Source organism: Emys orbicularis, chromosome 3 (assembly GCF_028017835.1).
Source record: "Emys orbicularis isolate rEmyOrb1 chromosome 3, rEmyOrb1.hap1, whole genome shotgun sequence".
NCBI classification, from domain to species: Eukaryota; Metazoa; Chordata; order Testudines; family Emydidae; genus Emys; species Emys orbicularis.
In genome coordinates, this window is record NC_088685.1 from 38212616 (window position 1) to 38226896 (window position 14281).

A 14281-nucleotide genomic window follows, 5' to 3' on the forward strand; every position below is an offset into this window, starting at 1 on the left:
GTGAGCTTTCTTATATAGAGCTTTCTATCCTTAGCTCTTAGTACTTTACAAAGGTAGATGATCATAGAAACATATGAGATAGGACTGGAAGGGACCTTCTGGATTAGCTAGTGAACAGGGGACCGCAAACAGGGGAGTTTGAGAGGGAGTTTGTAGGAGGGAGTTGAAATATAATCGGTTATATAATGGTTAGGAAGGGCCGCATCACCACTGTCAACATTGTTCCTGTCTCCTCCACCTGCTCCTGTATCCAGACAGACAACCTAACCATGGATGCCTCTACCCAGATCCTGGTGTGGGTTTGCAGAGACTGTGGCCTGCATTTCCCACTCACAGAAAGCCAGGCTGGGGGGACCATCCAGTGTGAAAGGTGCTTGCTGGTGGAATCTCTCAGGAAGCAGGTGGGAGAGCTACAGGAGGAGGTGGCTAGGCTGAGGAGCATCTGTTCCCATGAGGAGTTCCTCGAGAGTATTCATATGGAGACATCCAAGGCTGAGGAAGCTATCTAGCTACAGAGGACTGCTGTCACATCACCAGGGGAGGAGGATATGGCTCTGCCACAGGGAGGACACAGGCAGCTGTTTACTTATGGCAGCAAGCAGTGCTCCATCCCTACTCCCAACCCACCCACCGTGGTGATGGAAAACCGATATGCTGCCCTGGCAATGAGTGATAAGGAATCACCCTCAAAGGTGGAGGAGGAGAAGCCATGTACTCCCAAGGCTGGGAGGATCGCAGCCACCACTCCCAGGAGGAAACATAGGGTGGTGGTGGTTGGTTACTCTCTTCTGGGGGGGACAGAGGCACTCATCAGGCGCCCTGACATGGCATCCCAGGAAGTATGCTACCTGCCAGGGGCCCATATCCAAGACATTATGAAGGGATTGTCGAGGATCATGCGGCCCTCTCACTACTACCCCATGCTACTCATCCATGTGGCACTAATGATACTATGAGGGCCTGATGAAATGCATCCTAGAATACTCAAGGAACTGACTGAGGAGATATCTGAGCCATTAGCAATTATTTTTGAAAAGTCATGGAAGACGGGAGAGATTCCAGACGACTGGAAAAGGGCAAATATAGTGCCAATCTATAAGGACAACCCAGGAAATTACAGACCAGTCAGCTTAACTTCTGTATCTGGAAAACTAATGGAGCAAATAATTAAGCAATCAATTTGCAAACATCTAGAAGATAATAAGGTGATAAGTAACAGTCAGCATGGATTTGTCAAGAACAAATCATGTCAACCTGATAGCCTTCTTTGACAGGGTAATAAGCCTTGTGGATAGGCGGGAAGCGATAGACGTGGTATATCTTGATTTTAGTAAAGCTTTTGATACTGTCTCGCATGACCGTCTCATAAACAAACTAGGGAAATGCAACCTAGATGGAGCTACTATAAGGTGAGTGCATAACTGGCTGGAACCATTCCTAGAGAGTAGTCATCAGTGGTTCACAGTCATACTGGAAGGACATAATAAGTGGGGTCCCGCAGAGATCAGTTCTGTGTCCGGTTCTGTTGAATATCTTCATCAGTGATTTAGATAATGCCATAGAGAGTACAATTATAAAGTTTGCGGATGATACCAAGCTGTGAGGGGTTACAAGTGCTTTGGAGGATAGGATTAAAATTCAAAATGCTCTGTACAAACTGGAGACCTCTCAAGTTCCTTCCAGTTCTATGATTCTATGATTGAATCGAGTCCCCTGCTACTGCAGATAACCCTGTCATGTAATTTCATTTGGGGGAAGGTATTGTGTTACGGTTCTGAATGATTTATGTATCAATCTGGGCCAGGGATTGTGTGCAACTCTAGGGAGGGAGGGTTGTTTTTAGTTCTTCCAGTGGAGGGTGATTAAGGTGAATCACTTAGGCTATAAACACCTTGTGACAGAGAGCTAGTTGTAGCGTCCCAGTCCCTGAAGTTGCTGCAGCACAGAGAAGGCTGCAGGCTTAATTGGAATCAATCAACCTGTTCCTGGTGGGGATTACTGACCCTTGGTCATAGTTGTTGGTCTAATGAGGTAATTGGCTTAGTAATGGGGAGGATATATAATTGGGAGGAACAGGAAGTAAGGGAGGTAAGCTGTATCGAGGAGAAAAGCTGTGTGAAAGGCTCCTGCTGCTGTACACCTGAGCTATATCCTGTCATGTTTGGAAACTGTGAATTAAAGGTATATACGTGATGGAAAAGAAATGGACTCTGTGTTTGTGACTAGGAGACCACAAAAACAGGTTAGACAGCACTGCCTACTGGGTAGCCAAAGAAGCATCCTGTGACAAACCTCTAGAGAGGTACCAACCCCTGGGAAGGCTTCCGTATATGGTTCAAGCTGGGTTTTCCAGAGATCAACCAGCAAAGAAAGGGCTTTTGATATAAAAAGGCTAGGTTTAAACTCAATCAGAACCTTCTTCCTAATCCAGCAAGAAGACAGGACAGGACTTTCTGTCCTAAGCAGTCCCTACCCTTGCAGAAGGGTTGGAAAGACTTTGACCTACTAGGGACCTATAAGACTCGTGTGACCTCTGGTAAGCTGCTAGCATGTGTATAGGAACTCCTACTGTTTTTATGTTTTCTCTGTATTGCTTTTACCTTAAGAATAAATGTGCTTGCTTAGAAAAAGCTATGTGATAACTTGTAACTGCTAGCAATATATTGTTTAGAGTCCCCGAAGAGAAAGCAGAGATCAGGTGCTGGCCTTTAGATAGACTGGTTTGCTGGGGAATGAGGGAGACAGAAACCTTAAGTAAATGCTCGCTAGGGGCTGTAGAGGGGGGAATCCAGGTGCAATTACTCTGAAATATGACACAATTTATAAATTTATCAAGCATAATTTTAAAACTAGTTGTCTCCCCGTTACTTTTGTTGAAGGTTGTTCCAGAACCGTACTCCTCTGCTGGTTAGTAACCTTCTTCTAATCTCTAGCCTAGACTTGTTTATGGCCAGTTTATATCTGTTTATTCTTGTGCCAACATTGCATTTTAGTTTAATTAGTTCTTCTCCCTCCCTGGTTTTTATCCCTCTGATGTAATTATAAAGAGCAATCATAATCATTACCTCTATCTTCCAAGTGGGGAAACTGAGGAACAGAACTCAAGGAACTTGCCAAGGTTACACAATTTGTCAATGACAGATCTAGAAATAAAACTTAGGACTCATTGCTCTCACTTTGGTGCTCTTGTTGCTGGACCATATTATTGATGCTGAGTTAATGCAATAGAAACCACACTTCAGATTCCATTCAATCTCACCGCTAGTCTATTAATTCTGCAGCAGTCTCTTTCCACTTTAGAATGATAACCACTAGATTGTGTTTTACATAGTGAACAAGTATAGTGTATGTTTGTTTTAGGAAACTTGGCTTCAGTTTCATTTTGGCGTGAAAATGGGATATCTTCCTTCTCCTTTTTCCAATTCGACCTTTGAGAAGCCAGAGCTTGAAGCAGAAAATGAGATGTCTGATTCCTTCTTGATATTTTGGTGACGTGGGACAGAATCATGATAAATTGGCCAGACATTTCATACTTTAATACATTCAAACCTGTCCTTAAAAACTAGAAAGACTTTTGGACATTCAAGATATTTTCTGTCTTTGAAACTCATAATTCCATGAGGGCTATTAAGGTACAAAACTGTGTAGATCATCTTATGTCCCTTAAATTCCCCCAGAACCTTTATTTCACCTGTTAAATAAGTATTCTTATATAATTTTATTACATTATAAATGTACAGTTCCTTTTATGCCACCAAATTTAGGCCCTGATCCAGCAAAGCAGATAAGCACATAGTTAAGTGCTCTGCTTAATCAGAGCCCTAGTGTATTATTGTTCCACACTCTTTTCATATTTTATTTTCTCTTGGAACTTTCTCCTAAAATCAATGTGAGTTTCTTACACAATTTAGGAATATTATATCCATTGCTTTTGTACCCTAAAAATATGCAGCAAATAAGCTTTTCTCTTTTCAAAATTACAATGTGTAAGCCACTTCAGATAACTTTAGGCCTGAGATTTTGGCTGTTAATGATGGCATATTAACAGGCGTCATTCCTCGTCCTGCATTCTGTATATTCCTTACTCTAAACTGAATGTTTTCAACTATGGACAGGCAGGGCTCCAAAAGATCCCTTACTGTAAAGACTTGTCTACACGAACAATTAAACAACAGCAAGCTGGGGAAGGAAACTAAACTGTCATGGTCTAACTGTCCATGTGGAGTCTGTTGATGCACGTTTCTCCTGGGGGAATTCTGCACCATTGTGCACGTGCCAAATTCAGGTCTCCCGTGAATTTTTTTTTCCTCTGTAGAAAATGCATTCTGCCAGAGAGCCTCTGCAGTTATGCCTTTCACCCACCCAGGGCTGCTGTGACTGCAGAACAGAAGGCAGCCAGCTCACCGAAAATAGCAGCCAGCAGCCAATTGGGAGGAGGAGGTTGCGTTCTTCACAGTGCCCTGCTGGGCCAGGTGAAGAGATATGGGATATGGAGGGGACAGAGAGAGCAGGGCAAATGGGGCTTCTCGGGGAGGGGGTCACATAGATGGGTTCAAAAAGGCTATTGGGGTAGACACACTGGGGTAGGGGCTAAATGGGAATGGGGGTGCAGGGCCACATGGGGATCTGGGGAATGCAGGACCACATGGGGATGGGGGGAGAAGGAGTGGCTGAGTGGGGGTGTAGGGACCTATGGGGATGGGGGAAGAGGAGTGCAGGGACACATGGGGACAGGGGCAGGTGTGCCTGACTGGGAGAGGCTAGGGATCAGCCAGGTTCTGCATGGGAGAGGCTCCCCAACTACCTAACAATCCCTCCCCTGCCTCCCCAAAAACCTGTTCCATACTTCTCCCACCCAGACCCAACAACCCTCCATGTTCACTCCCAGGCTCTCTCCCAGCAATGATTTCCCTCTCCCTCAGCTCCTCCATTACTCCTGACTTCCCCAAACCTTTGCACTTCTTCTGAAGTGTGGGAAATATGTTTCTTTATTGTACTTCAAATGAATTATTACCCAGTTATATCTTAATATGCCTAGTAAGGAATCTGTTTGTCAAAAACATTTCCTGAATCTTTTTTTGTTTGTATTGTACAGACGTACTTGTTCACAGATATTTCGAAATAAATACCCAAATAAATTATCAAAATAATTGAAACTGCTGTGATTATATTGTGTTGTTTTGACAAAATATGCAGAATTTTACAGAATTTTTGCACAGAATTCCCCTAGGAGTAGCACATTAGCAGTTTGTTAATGGGCTTTGAGCTAGTCTTGTTTCAAAGAGGACTAGATCAAAGCGCTGTAATGAACTGTTAACACCCATTAGCAGGGTCAACACAGACAATTAGGGGCAAATAATTACCCTGTAGATTCACACCCCAGCTTCCCCTGTCTAATTGTTCACGTAGACAAGACCTGTAATAAGGCCCTGCTATATTCACTACTGGAAATATAGTAACTTCCTATCTCTTCTGTTCCTTCCCTCCAAAATCATAGATTCCGAGGCCAGGAGGGACCATTGTGATTATCTAGACTGACTTCCTGTATAACACTAGCCACAGAACTTCCCTAAAATAAGTCCTAAAGCAGATCTTTCAGAAAAAATCCAGTCTTGATTTAAAAATTGTCAGTAGTGGAGAATCCACCATAACCTTTAATAAGTTGTTCCAATGGTTAATTAATCTCACCATTAAAAATGTACGCCTTAATTCTAGTGTGAATTTGACTAGTTTTGACGTCCAGCTATTGGATCGTGTTATACCTTTCTCTGCTAAACTGAAGAGCCCATTATTAAATATTTGTTCTCAATGTAGGTACATACACTGTAATCAAGTTATCCCTTAACCTTCTCTTTGTTAAGCTAAATAGCTTGAGCTCCTTGAGTCTATCACTGTAAGGAATATTTTCTAATCCTATAATCTTTCTCATGACTCTTACCTGAATCCTCTCCAATTTATCAACATCCTTCCCCTTCAGAGAGGGGGAAGTAAGAGATGAAGAAAGAACCTTTCCTTTCGGTCTTCCTCTTCTCACATTCAGGCACAAAGGAACACCAATGCTAAGGTTTTGAAACTGTATTTGTTTCCCACAGGCTCTTATTTCAGTGCCATTTGAGTTTTCTTCTGTTCCAGGACTCATGAGTGTGGGAGGGGGGAGAGAGTTTGTCTCTTATGTAGTTCTTTCCTATCAGTTTAGTAGAAGAGAATTCCTTTTTGACTGCATTTTGTGTGGTGTGGGTTGTGGTGGAACAGTGGTTGTAGAAGTGTGGATGAGAGCCCCAGAGAATGGTTATCCACTGGGGAAGAAAGATTTGTTTGAAATAATGTTTTTTACAGCAGGAATCTGTGTTGAGTTGGTTGGGAGCTTGACATGAACTGTAAATGTGTCCCTCCCTTCTTGAAAAAAGTATGTTTCGTTTCATAGAAGTGGGGAAAGGATTATGTGAGAAGAACTGGGGTGGCATGGCAAATCCTAAATGTATACAGTTTCTCCTTTATACTTCAGACATGAATCAAGGGTGATCTTTGGAGGTGTGCCAGTCCCAAATCACATTTAGAGCCTGGAAGAGGTCTGTCATGTTCTGGGGTTCAATCCAGACCAGTGAGGGATTGTGCCTTAAAGTGTAGGGACACAAGGTCTGTGAATAATACTTTAGACAGCGGAGGTTAAGATAAGAACAGTTTCCTAAAATGTCTGCTAAAATGGGAAGAATCTCTCCTAAAACTGACAGAACTAATCCACTGCGTCATGTTTTGGACACACAGTGCTTGGAGGCTTTCCTACCCCAGGAATAAATGTTGAAAAAATGAGACAGAAATGTGTGGTTTTATTTTATTTGGAACTCTTGTATATTTTCCGTATTATTGTTTCTTTCCCCCCTGATTATCTAAGCTTATTTTCTCAAGGTTAAATAAGCTGAATTTAATTTTTGAGATGACCCATTCAGGGCCTGTGCACTTCTGTGTAGGTCGGAGTAAATCCTATATATGAAATGATACATACAAAGAAACAGTATGGTGTAGTATATTTTTATTATCTTGAATCCAATTGATGAATCTTATCCATCTTATTTCTTCTTTATCAATAAACTGCAGCTTTTTAAAAAAGGGATGTGGCGAGTCAGTAAAACTGTGTCCAAACCTACGTGTCTAAGATCATTCTCACCTGAACAAGGGAAAACCTCAGTGTAGACGAGCCCTTCCTTGCTCATGGTACAAATCAGTCGGAGACCAGTCTTTTCCAAACCCCAGTGCCTTTTATTTCCCTGCGTGCGTTTCCACCACCACGTATATACAGTTCTGTATGCTTCAATATTACTCAGGTAGCCACCTGGGGAACAGCGATCCCTAACTCCTCCCTTTCCTGTCCCCCCTTCCTGTTCCTTCCTGCTAGCTTTATAGGCCTCCTCCCCATAAAGCTCACAGGTGATTACCTTGCAGCCCTTTAATGAGCCACACCCTGCCCACTCCAATTACTTCCCCTTAATGGGAGCTGAGCTAGCAGGAGCTGAGCTAACAGGGGCTGGTTCAGTGCCTCTTAGGCCAGCACCCTGTTACACTCAGCTTTTCTGAAAGTTAGGATGTAGGGGATATTAGAAGGGCTATAAAAGTTTGGCCACAATGAAATCAGAGACAACTTGTAAGGAAATGGGTGGACATACATTAATTTCTCTTGAGGAAGAAACAATTTTATGTAGATCTTGATAATGGACAAACTGTTTATTGCCAGCTTTAATGGAACAATGATGTGTAGCTGAGGGAGTAATAGGTTTAAAATCCCTTGTGATGATCAGGGCAAATGTTGTAAGTTTGTCTGAATTGCATCACTAGTATGGTAAACATACTGATCAAAAATAGTTAAAGAAAATATAAAAAGAATCTTTTAAAAGAATTTGGTCAAGAGATATCCTTTCCTTGAACTTGGTGGGAAGCCATCTTCTAAATGGACTTGGTATGGTGATTAGAATATCCATTCTGAATGCAATAGGGGAGGTGTTTGCCTCATAGTACAGCAAGGGCTTTCTCATATTTTTTTATGGAAGATGGCAAAGGTTGATATCTGTGGATTCTTCTAAAGCTCAGCAGAATGTTTTTTAAAACCTATTTTATTTAAACAATCTTAAATGCTCCTTGTAGATTCTGGATTCACAGCACTAAAAAAAAGTGTCCATTTAACCACACAGTTGAAAAAGCTCAATTACAATTGTACAAGTTTCCCAGCACCACCTTCTTTCAGAGCCTCAAAGCCCTGACTTAAAGGAAATATCTTTCCATGTCGAATTCTGTCTTTTCTACTGGAGCTCAGTGACAACTTTATCGAGAAAGATGTTTAGATGCTACATTGATAGATAAACCAATGAATACCAACATAGATAGAAAGCAGGGCCGGCTCCAGGCACCAGCAAAGAAAGCAGGTGCCTGGGGCGGCCAATAGAAAGGGGTGGCACTCCGTCCAGTATTGGGGCGACACGTCCAGGTCTTCAGCGGCACTTCGGCGGCAGCTCAAGTGCTCCGTTTTAGCCTTTGGCAGAAATTTGACCTTTTCCTTTTTTTTTTTTTTTTTCCCCCTTAGCTCCTTGAGGCGGCAAAAAAGCTGGAGCCAGCCCTGATAAAAAGTTTTCCGTCCAAAAAGATTTAAGTAACTGTTCAGACAGCAAATAATACTTTTCACGCTATTGTTTGGCATAAGTGTACTGAAAAGATGGAAACATAAGCAAAATATAACCATGTGGGTAGGTCTCTTACATTTTTATACCACAACAAACATAGACTTCGCAAAGGTTTCTGAAAACATGCACATCTCAGCCAGTTTAATCATTTCAGAGGTTGAAAAATTGTACCTGGCTGTGAAGGTTTCTAAATTGCTAACTTTAAAAGCCCCAATGAGGAGGAGTTTGTGTCTGAATTATCAGATGCAGTAAAAGGTTTGCAAAATACAAAGGTGTACGTGGTTATAATATGCTAAAGCATAAACTTAGGCATTGCCTCTCTTCCATATTGACAGCATAGCTCTGAAGTTGTTAAAAGTCCTACAAATAGATTGATGCTAGATATGTTTAGCCTTGATTAAGCCTGTGAAAGCTCAATATGGTCACTGAACATAATAAGCATTCTTTTAATCTTTGCCCACTTCAAATATTTAGAAATTATAGTAGTATGTGGAGTGTAAAAACAAGGAAGGGTAAGAAGTAACGGGATGAAGTTGACCCATGGAAAAGTTAGGCTCTGCGTATTGGTCAAAAGTTCCTTACAGTGAGCTCTCATAGTGTGTGGAATACCTATCACTAAAATAATTTAAATGTATTCTACATAAACCACTTAGAGAATGCAGTGTAAGGAAGGGGATGAACAAAATGACCAAATACGTCTCTTCCATCTTTAACTTCTTTGCTTAGTCATGTGGAAATTGTACAGTGTTGTGCTGTGATTAATAGCAGGTTGTTTTATTTTTTTCTTTAAAATGTAAAATACAAAACCATAGTTTTAGCAAGGGTATTTAAATAAAATAATAATAATCTGAACCTCCAATACTTAAGGCCTCTTCCTGCTCACTTTGGCTTAAAGAGAACTTGTCTTCCCATCTTCTGTAGAAAGTCAGTTACCTATTGTGGCCTTTCTGTCAGTGTTGAGAGGGTGAATGAGAGTGTAGAGGGAGGAAACCAGAGATCCTAACATATCTCTTGCTTCCCTTCCAAGCCTCCTTATGTACTTTGAAACTAGATCTTTTTACTCTCACCATATGACCTATCATCCACCTTTCACTATATGGTAGTAGATGTGACATTATACACTAATGGACCAGGATTTTAATTTTTTTTTTATTAAACGGCCAACACCTGCAGCACGACCCAAACCTGGTTTACCTCGGCGTGATATTGGAGAGGTCACTGACGTACTGCAATCACTTGAAGACAGCAGCCAAAGCTAGCACTCAGAACAACATGCTCAGAAAACTGGCTACTTAAAACATCAGCCCTTGCTCTCTGCTGTTCAACAGCAGAATACTGTGCTCCTGTCTTGTCGCTCATCTCCCACAAGGCTGGTCTATGTAGAGCTTAATGAAGCTATGCACATTGTTACCAGGACTTTACGTGCAACTGTTGTCATGGCTGCCAATACTTAATAACATAGCACCACCCCATATTCACCATGAGGGGGGTTTCTTTATGCTCCTGGCCAAGATCCATGAGGACAGTGACTTGCTTCTCTACTCAGACCTCTTCAACCACTCACCAATTTGTATGTCTTCTGGATGCCCTTTATAGTCACTTATGCCACCACAGGACAAGATGCTGGAATCTGCTTGGCTTAATGACTGGTCAGCGACGACAGTCATTAGTCACTCTCTCTCATCACCAAGCCAACCATCTGCCCACCAGGTTTTGACCTACCAAGGTACCAGTGGTCATCCCTGAACCAGTTTCAAACAGGACAGGGCAATTGTGTGGCCAAGCTCTTCAAATGGGGTTTCTCTAATGACCCGCGATGTAGATGTGGGCAACTTCAGACTATGTCGCATATCCTTGACAAGTGCCTGCTGACTTACTTCGATGGCGGGCTTCTGTCTCTTCATCTGCCTGATGAGGATGCTATCAAATGGCTGGGCACACTGAATGAAGGTGCATTCATTAAGATTAAAACTGACACTCCTGTATTGATAACATTGAGTATTGATGTATCTTGTGAGCAATTCCATGAAACTGAATGCATGTATATATTTGTGCTTGTTAACCATCTTCAGATGTTTGAATACTCCCATGAAGCTTCAACAAATTATATGAAACAATTTAATTTTCTTTGGAAATGTAAAGAAGGTTAGAAAATGATCTTTATATCCATTGTCTACTAAGTAACTTACACTGGATAAACCTTATATAAATTACTTCATATTGTATAGGCTAGAAAACAAACTTACTGGTCTGGGTTTTTTACATACTTTTTATGTATGTGTGTATGTATGTATTTTGTCCCCATTATTATCCTAGCATCTCTACCTTGCTTTCTTGCACTTGGAGCAATAAGTCAGCTTGCAATTTTTCCACTGTGTCTGCATTTATTTTTATTTTAGCCTTATTTGTAAATACCCCATTTTTTTTAATGCACAGCTCTCCAATTCTGCTGCATTGGAAGGAAAAGGGCAATTAAAATTTACTTCCGGACGATGGAGTCCACACCACAATTGTACACAGGTTACAACAGCCAATGATACTGCCATTCGAGGATGGGATACACGAAGTATGAGGTAACAAAAAAATTTGCTCTCTTGTTCTTAAAGAATAGACTCTCCATTGGAGGTTAATTTTAATCACTTTTGACTTGTTTTTTTGAAAAAAAAAGGGTAGAAAAGATATGACTGCATAAATAATTGTAAATGGAATGGATTTGGATTGCATTGTTGGTGTATTCAGAGCTTTCAAGTAAAGGGTTTACTCTTGGGTTTTTTCTAAGCTTCAAATCTACCTTGTATATTGAGTGTCATCAAACTATGCAGTAGTCCCAAGGTGATTGTTCAATACACAATATAAGTATTACTTAAACTAGAGCTGTTTCGTAATTCACCATGAAAATCAATTTCTGTTTAAATCAGAGTACTGATGGTGCACTAATTGTTACCTCTATAGTATGATGGTTAAAGGTAATTTAATCTTTGGAGGTAAGCTTACCTTTTACTTTTACCATTTTAGTAACTACTGTATCTAAGATTATAACATACTAGTTCCACACAATCTTGGACTTTATTTAAAAAAAAGTGAGCCAAGACAAACAAAATGCTGCAAATATACCAAGTTAGGGACTCTTTACCTGCTGTGTTTGTGATTTTGATAGGCAAAGGAGTGGTGAGATGTGCACATCTGTTGCCATAATAACAGAAGCCTCTGCAAGCTTTTTTAAGATACCATTTATCCCCTTAGCATACAGTAATTTATCACTAAACTGAGAAAACGGATGTCTTGTAATAACTTCTGTTGCCTTAAAGGTGAGATGATTTCAAATTTAGTTCTATAGCTCCTGCAAGCCCAGGGTGCAGCAGTAAGTCCCCATGTTTCCCAAGCTAAAAAGGTTTATTTAATTTCATAAAGCAAAGCTAACTAGACATATATACAGTCATCAAAAGCCATTTCTTCTTGTACTTCTAGCACAGGGGTTGGCAACCTTTCAGAAGTGGTGTGCCGAGTCTTCATTTATTCACTCTGATTTAAGGTTTCGCGTGCCAGTCATACATTTGAACGTTTTTAGAAGGTCTCTTTCTATAAGTCTATAATATATAACTAAACTATTGTTGTATGTAAAGTAAATAAGGTTTTAAAAATGTTTAAGAAGCTTCATTTAAAATTAAATTAAAATGCAGAGCCCTCCGGACCAGTGGCCAGGAACCCGGCAGTGTGAGTGCCACTGAAAATCAGCTCACGTGCTGCCTTTGGCACACGTGCCATAGGTTGCCTACCCCAGTTCTAGCATCTTGTCATTTTCATTGTTCTGTAAGAGGACATGCAAAAATCTAACTTCATATTTATAAATAAGGCTGACTTTAATAAAAACGTATAGGAGGTAATGTTGAAGGGCAAAGGAGAAGGATTTTTTGGGGCTCTTCCTTTGTTTTCTGTAATTCTCTCATTTCAGCATGTTGTATTCACACTTGAGCTTAAAGCCTAAGTGATAAAGACCATGCACACAATACATTTAAGTTTCACGCTCTTACTTACTAGTCCTAATGGAGAAATCTTCTGAACATTGTGCTTAATGAAGTATCCTAGTAAACACCAGTGAAAAATATTTATTCAGGTTATTAACAGTAGCTAAAAGAAAAATGCTACAGTATAGTTTACAAAAGCAAACTTCACAATTACAGCTTGTCTAAACAAAATACAAGCTATAGAAAAAATCATAGCTCAGATTAGACAGTCCCAAAACCAGTTTGAAGAGCATTGGGCTTCAGACAATTAACTATTTGCAATCTACATGAAAAAAAATACAAACAAGAATAACTCTCTGAGCTAAAGAGACTGTAGTATCTCTAGAAAGAGGCTAGTCTGATTTGTCTACTAAATATGTAAAGTCACTGTATTTCCTGGAATATAACTATTCTGCCCCAGCTACCCATGTTTTATATGTGTATGAAAATGTTACACCAACTGCATGTGGACCTGTTGGTGTATAGTCATATTGAACCACAACTCTGACATTCCCCAAGATTTGTCTGAAGCTTCTACTCTGCAGAGTTTAGGAGCTCACGGGACTGAGCTGTATCCCAGGATTCTTACATGGGATCTGTTATTTAAGCTACCAAATTCTGCAGGAGGGACTCTTCAGACCCACGGAGCTTCTGAGCTTGGACAGAGCAGAACTGCATAACTGACTAGCATTGGGGAAAAAAGCAGGTTCTTCACAATAAGGGGAGCCAGACTAGCTGACTTACAGAAAGCTCCTGTAAGTAGGCAGAAGTAGGAGTGGAAGCCATAAGAGTAGATGAATTGAGCCATAACTAAGGAAAAAGAAGTAAATACGAGGGAACCAAGGATAAAAATTTGCAGAGAATGGGAAAAGGGAGGAGGGAGATACTGAAGAAGGGCTAGAATAGAAGCAGGAGAATACTGTCGAAACCCCCAGAGTGAGTAGAAAATGATGTTGAAGGTGTTAGACAAATGAATGAGGAAAAGAACAGAAAAAAAAGGACCTTCATGCTAGGGCAGGAGGAGGTCATTGGTAATTGTAATAAGAGCAGTGTATGTCAAGCTGAGAAGGTAGAAACCAGAATGTGTGGATTCCAAAAGAAAATTAAATCAGAGAAAGTCCAGGCAGTGGAAATAAATTGCAAGAAGATTGGAAGAAAGGGGAAGAAAGAAGATGGGACAGTAGTTGAAGAAACAAGTGTGGTCTAGGGAGGGTCTTTTAAGATTGGGGTAATCCTGACATATGTTCAGATGATAGAGAATAGAATGGGGGAGAGGGTGAAGAAAGTTAGTATTTGGCATTTCAGTATTACCAATTGTAATCCACCAGTGAAAAGAATGTCCCTGCTTGCAGCTTTCTGAACAGTCCTTAAAGATGCGAGCATCATGCACCTTCCCTGACCAGCCCCCATTAATATCGAGAAAGCAACCCGATGAGCTACCAATACTTGCATAACCATAGAAACATACCATGTGGTCGGCCTCCAAAGAGGTGGGATGATTTCCTAACAAAGAGATATGGACAAGCATGGCGAAGGATGGCCAGAGCGAGAGAAGATTGGAAGACGTGTTGTGATCGTCTCAGTCTTAACTGATGAAGGACCGACAGT

General features: G+C 40.8%; 1 protein-coding gene across 1 annotated transcript in view; it reads left to right on the forward strand.

Moving 5' to 3' along the window:
• The window catches only part of EIPR1 (EARP complex and GARP complex interacting protein 1), a 159139-nt gene that overhangs the window by 130484 nt on the left and 14374 nt on the right, over positions 1–14281 (forward strand). The window contains exon 6 of the mRNA XM_065402278.1: positions 11106–11242. Within this exon, the coding sequence (XP_065258350.1) occupies positions 11106–11242 (137 nt within the window). The remainder of the gene's footprint in view (positions 1–11105; positions 11243–14281) is intronic.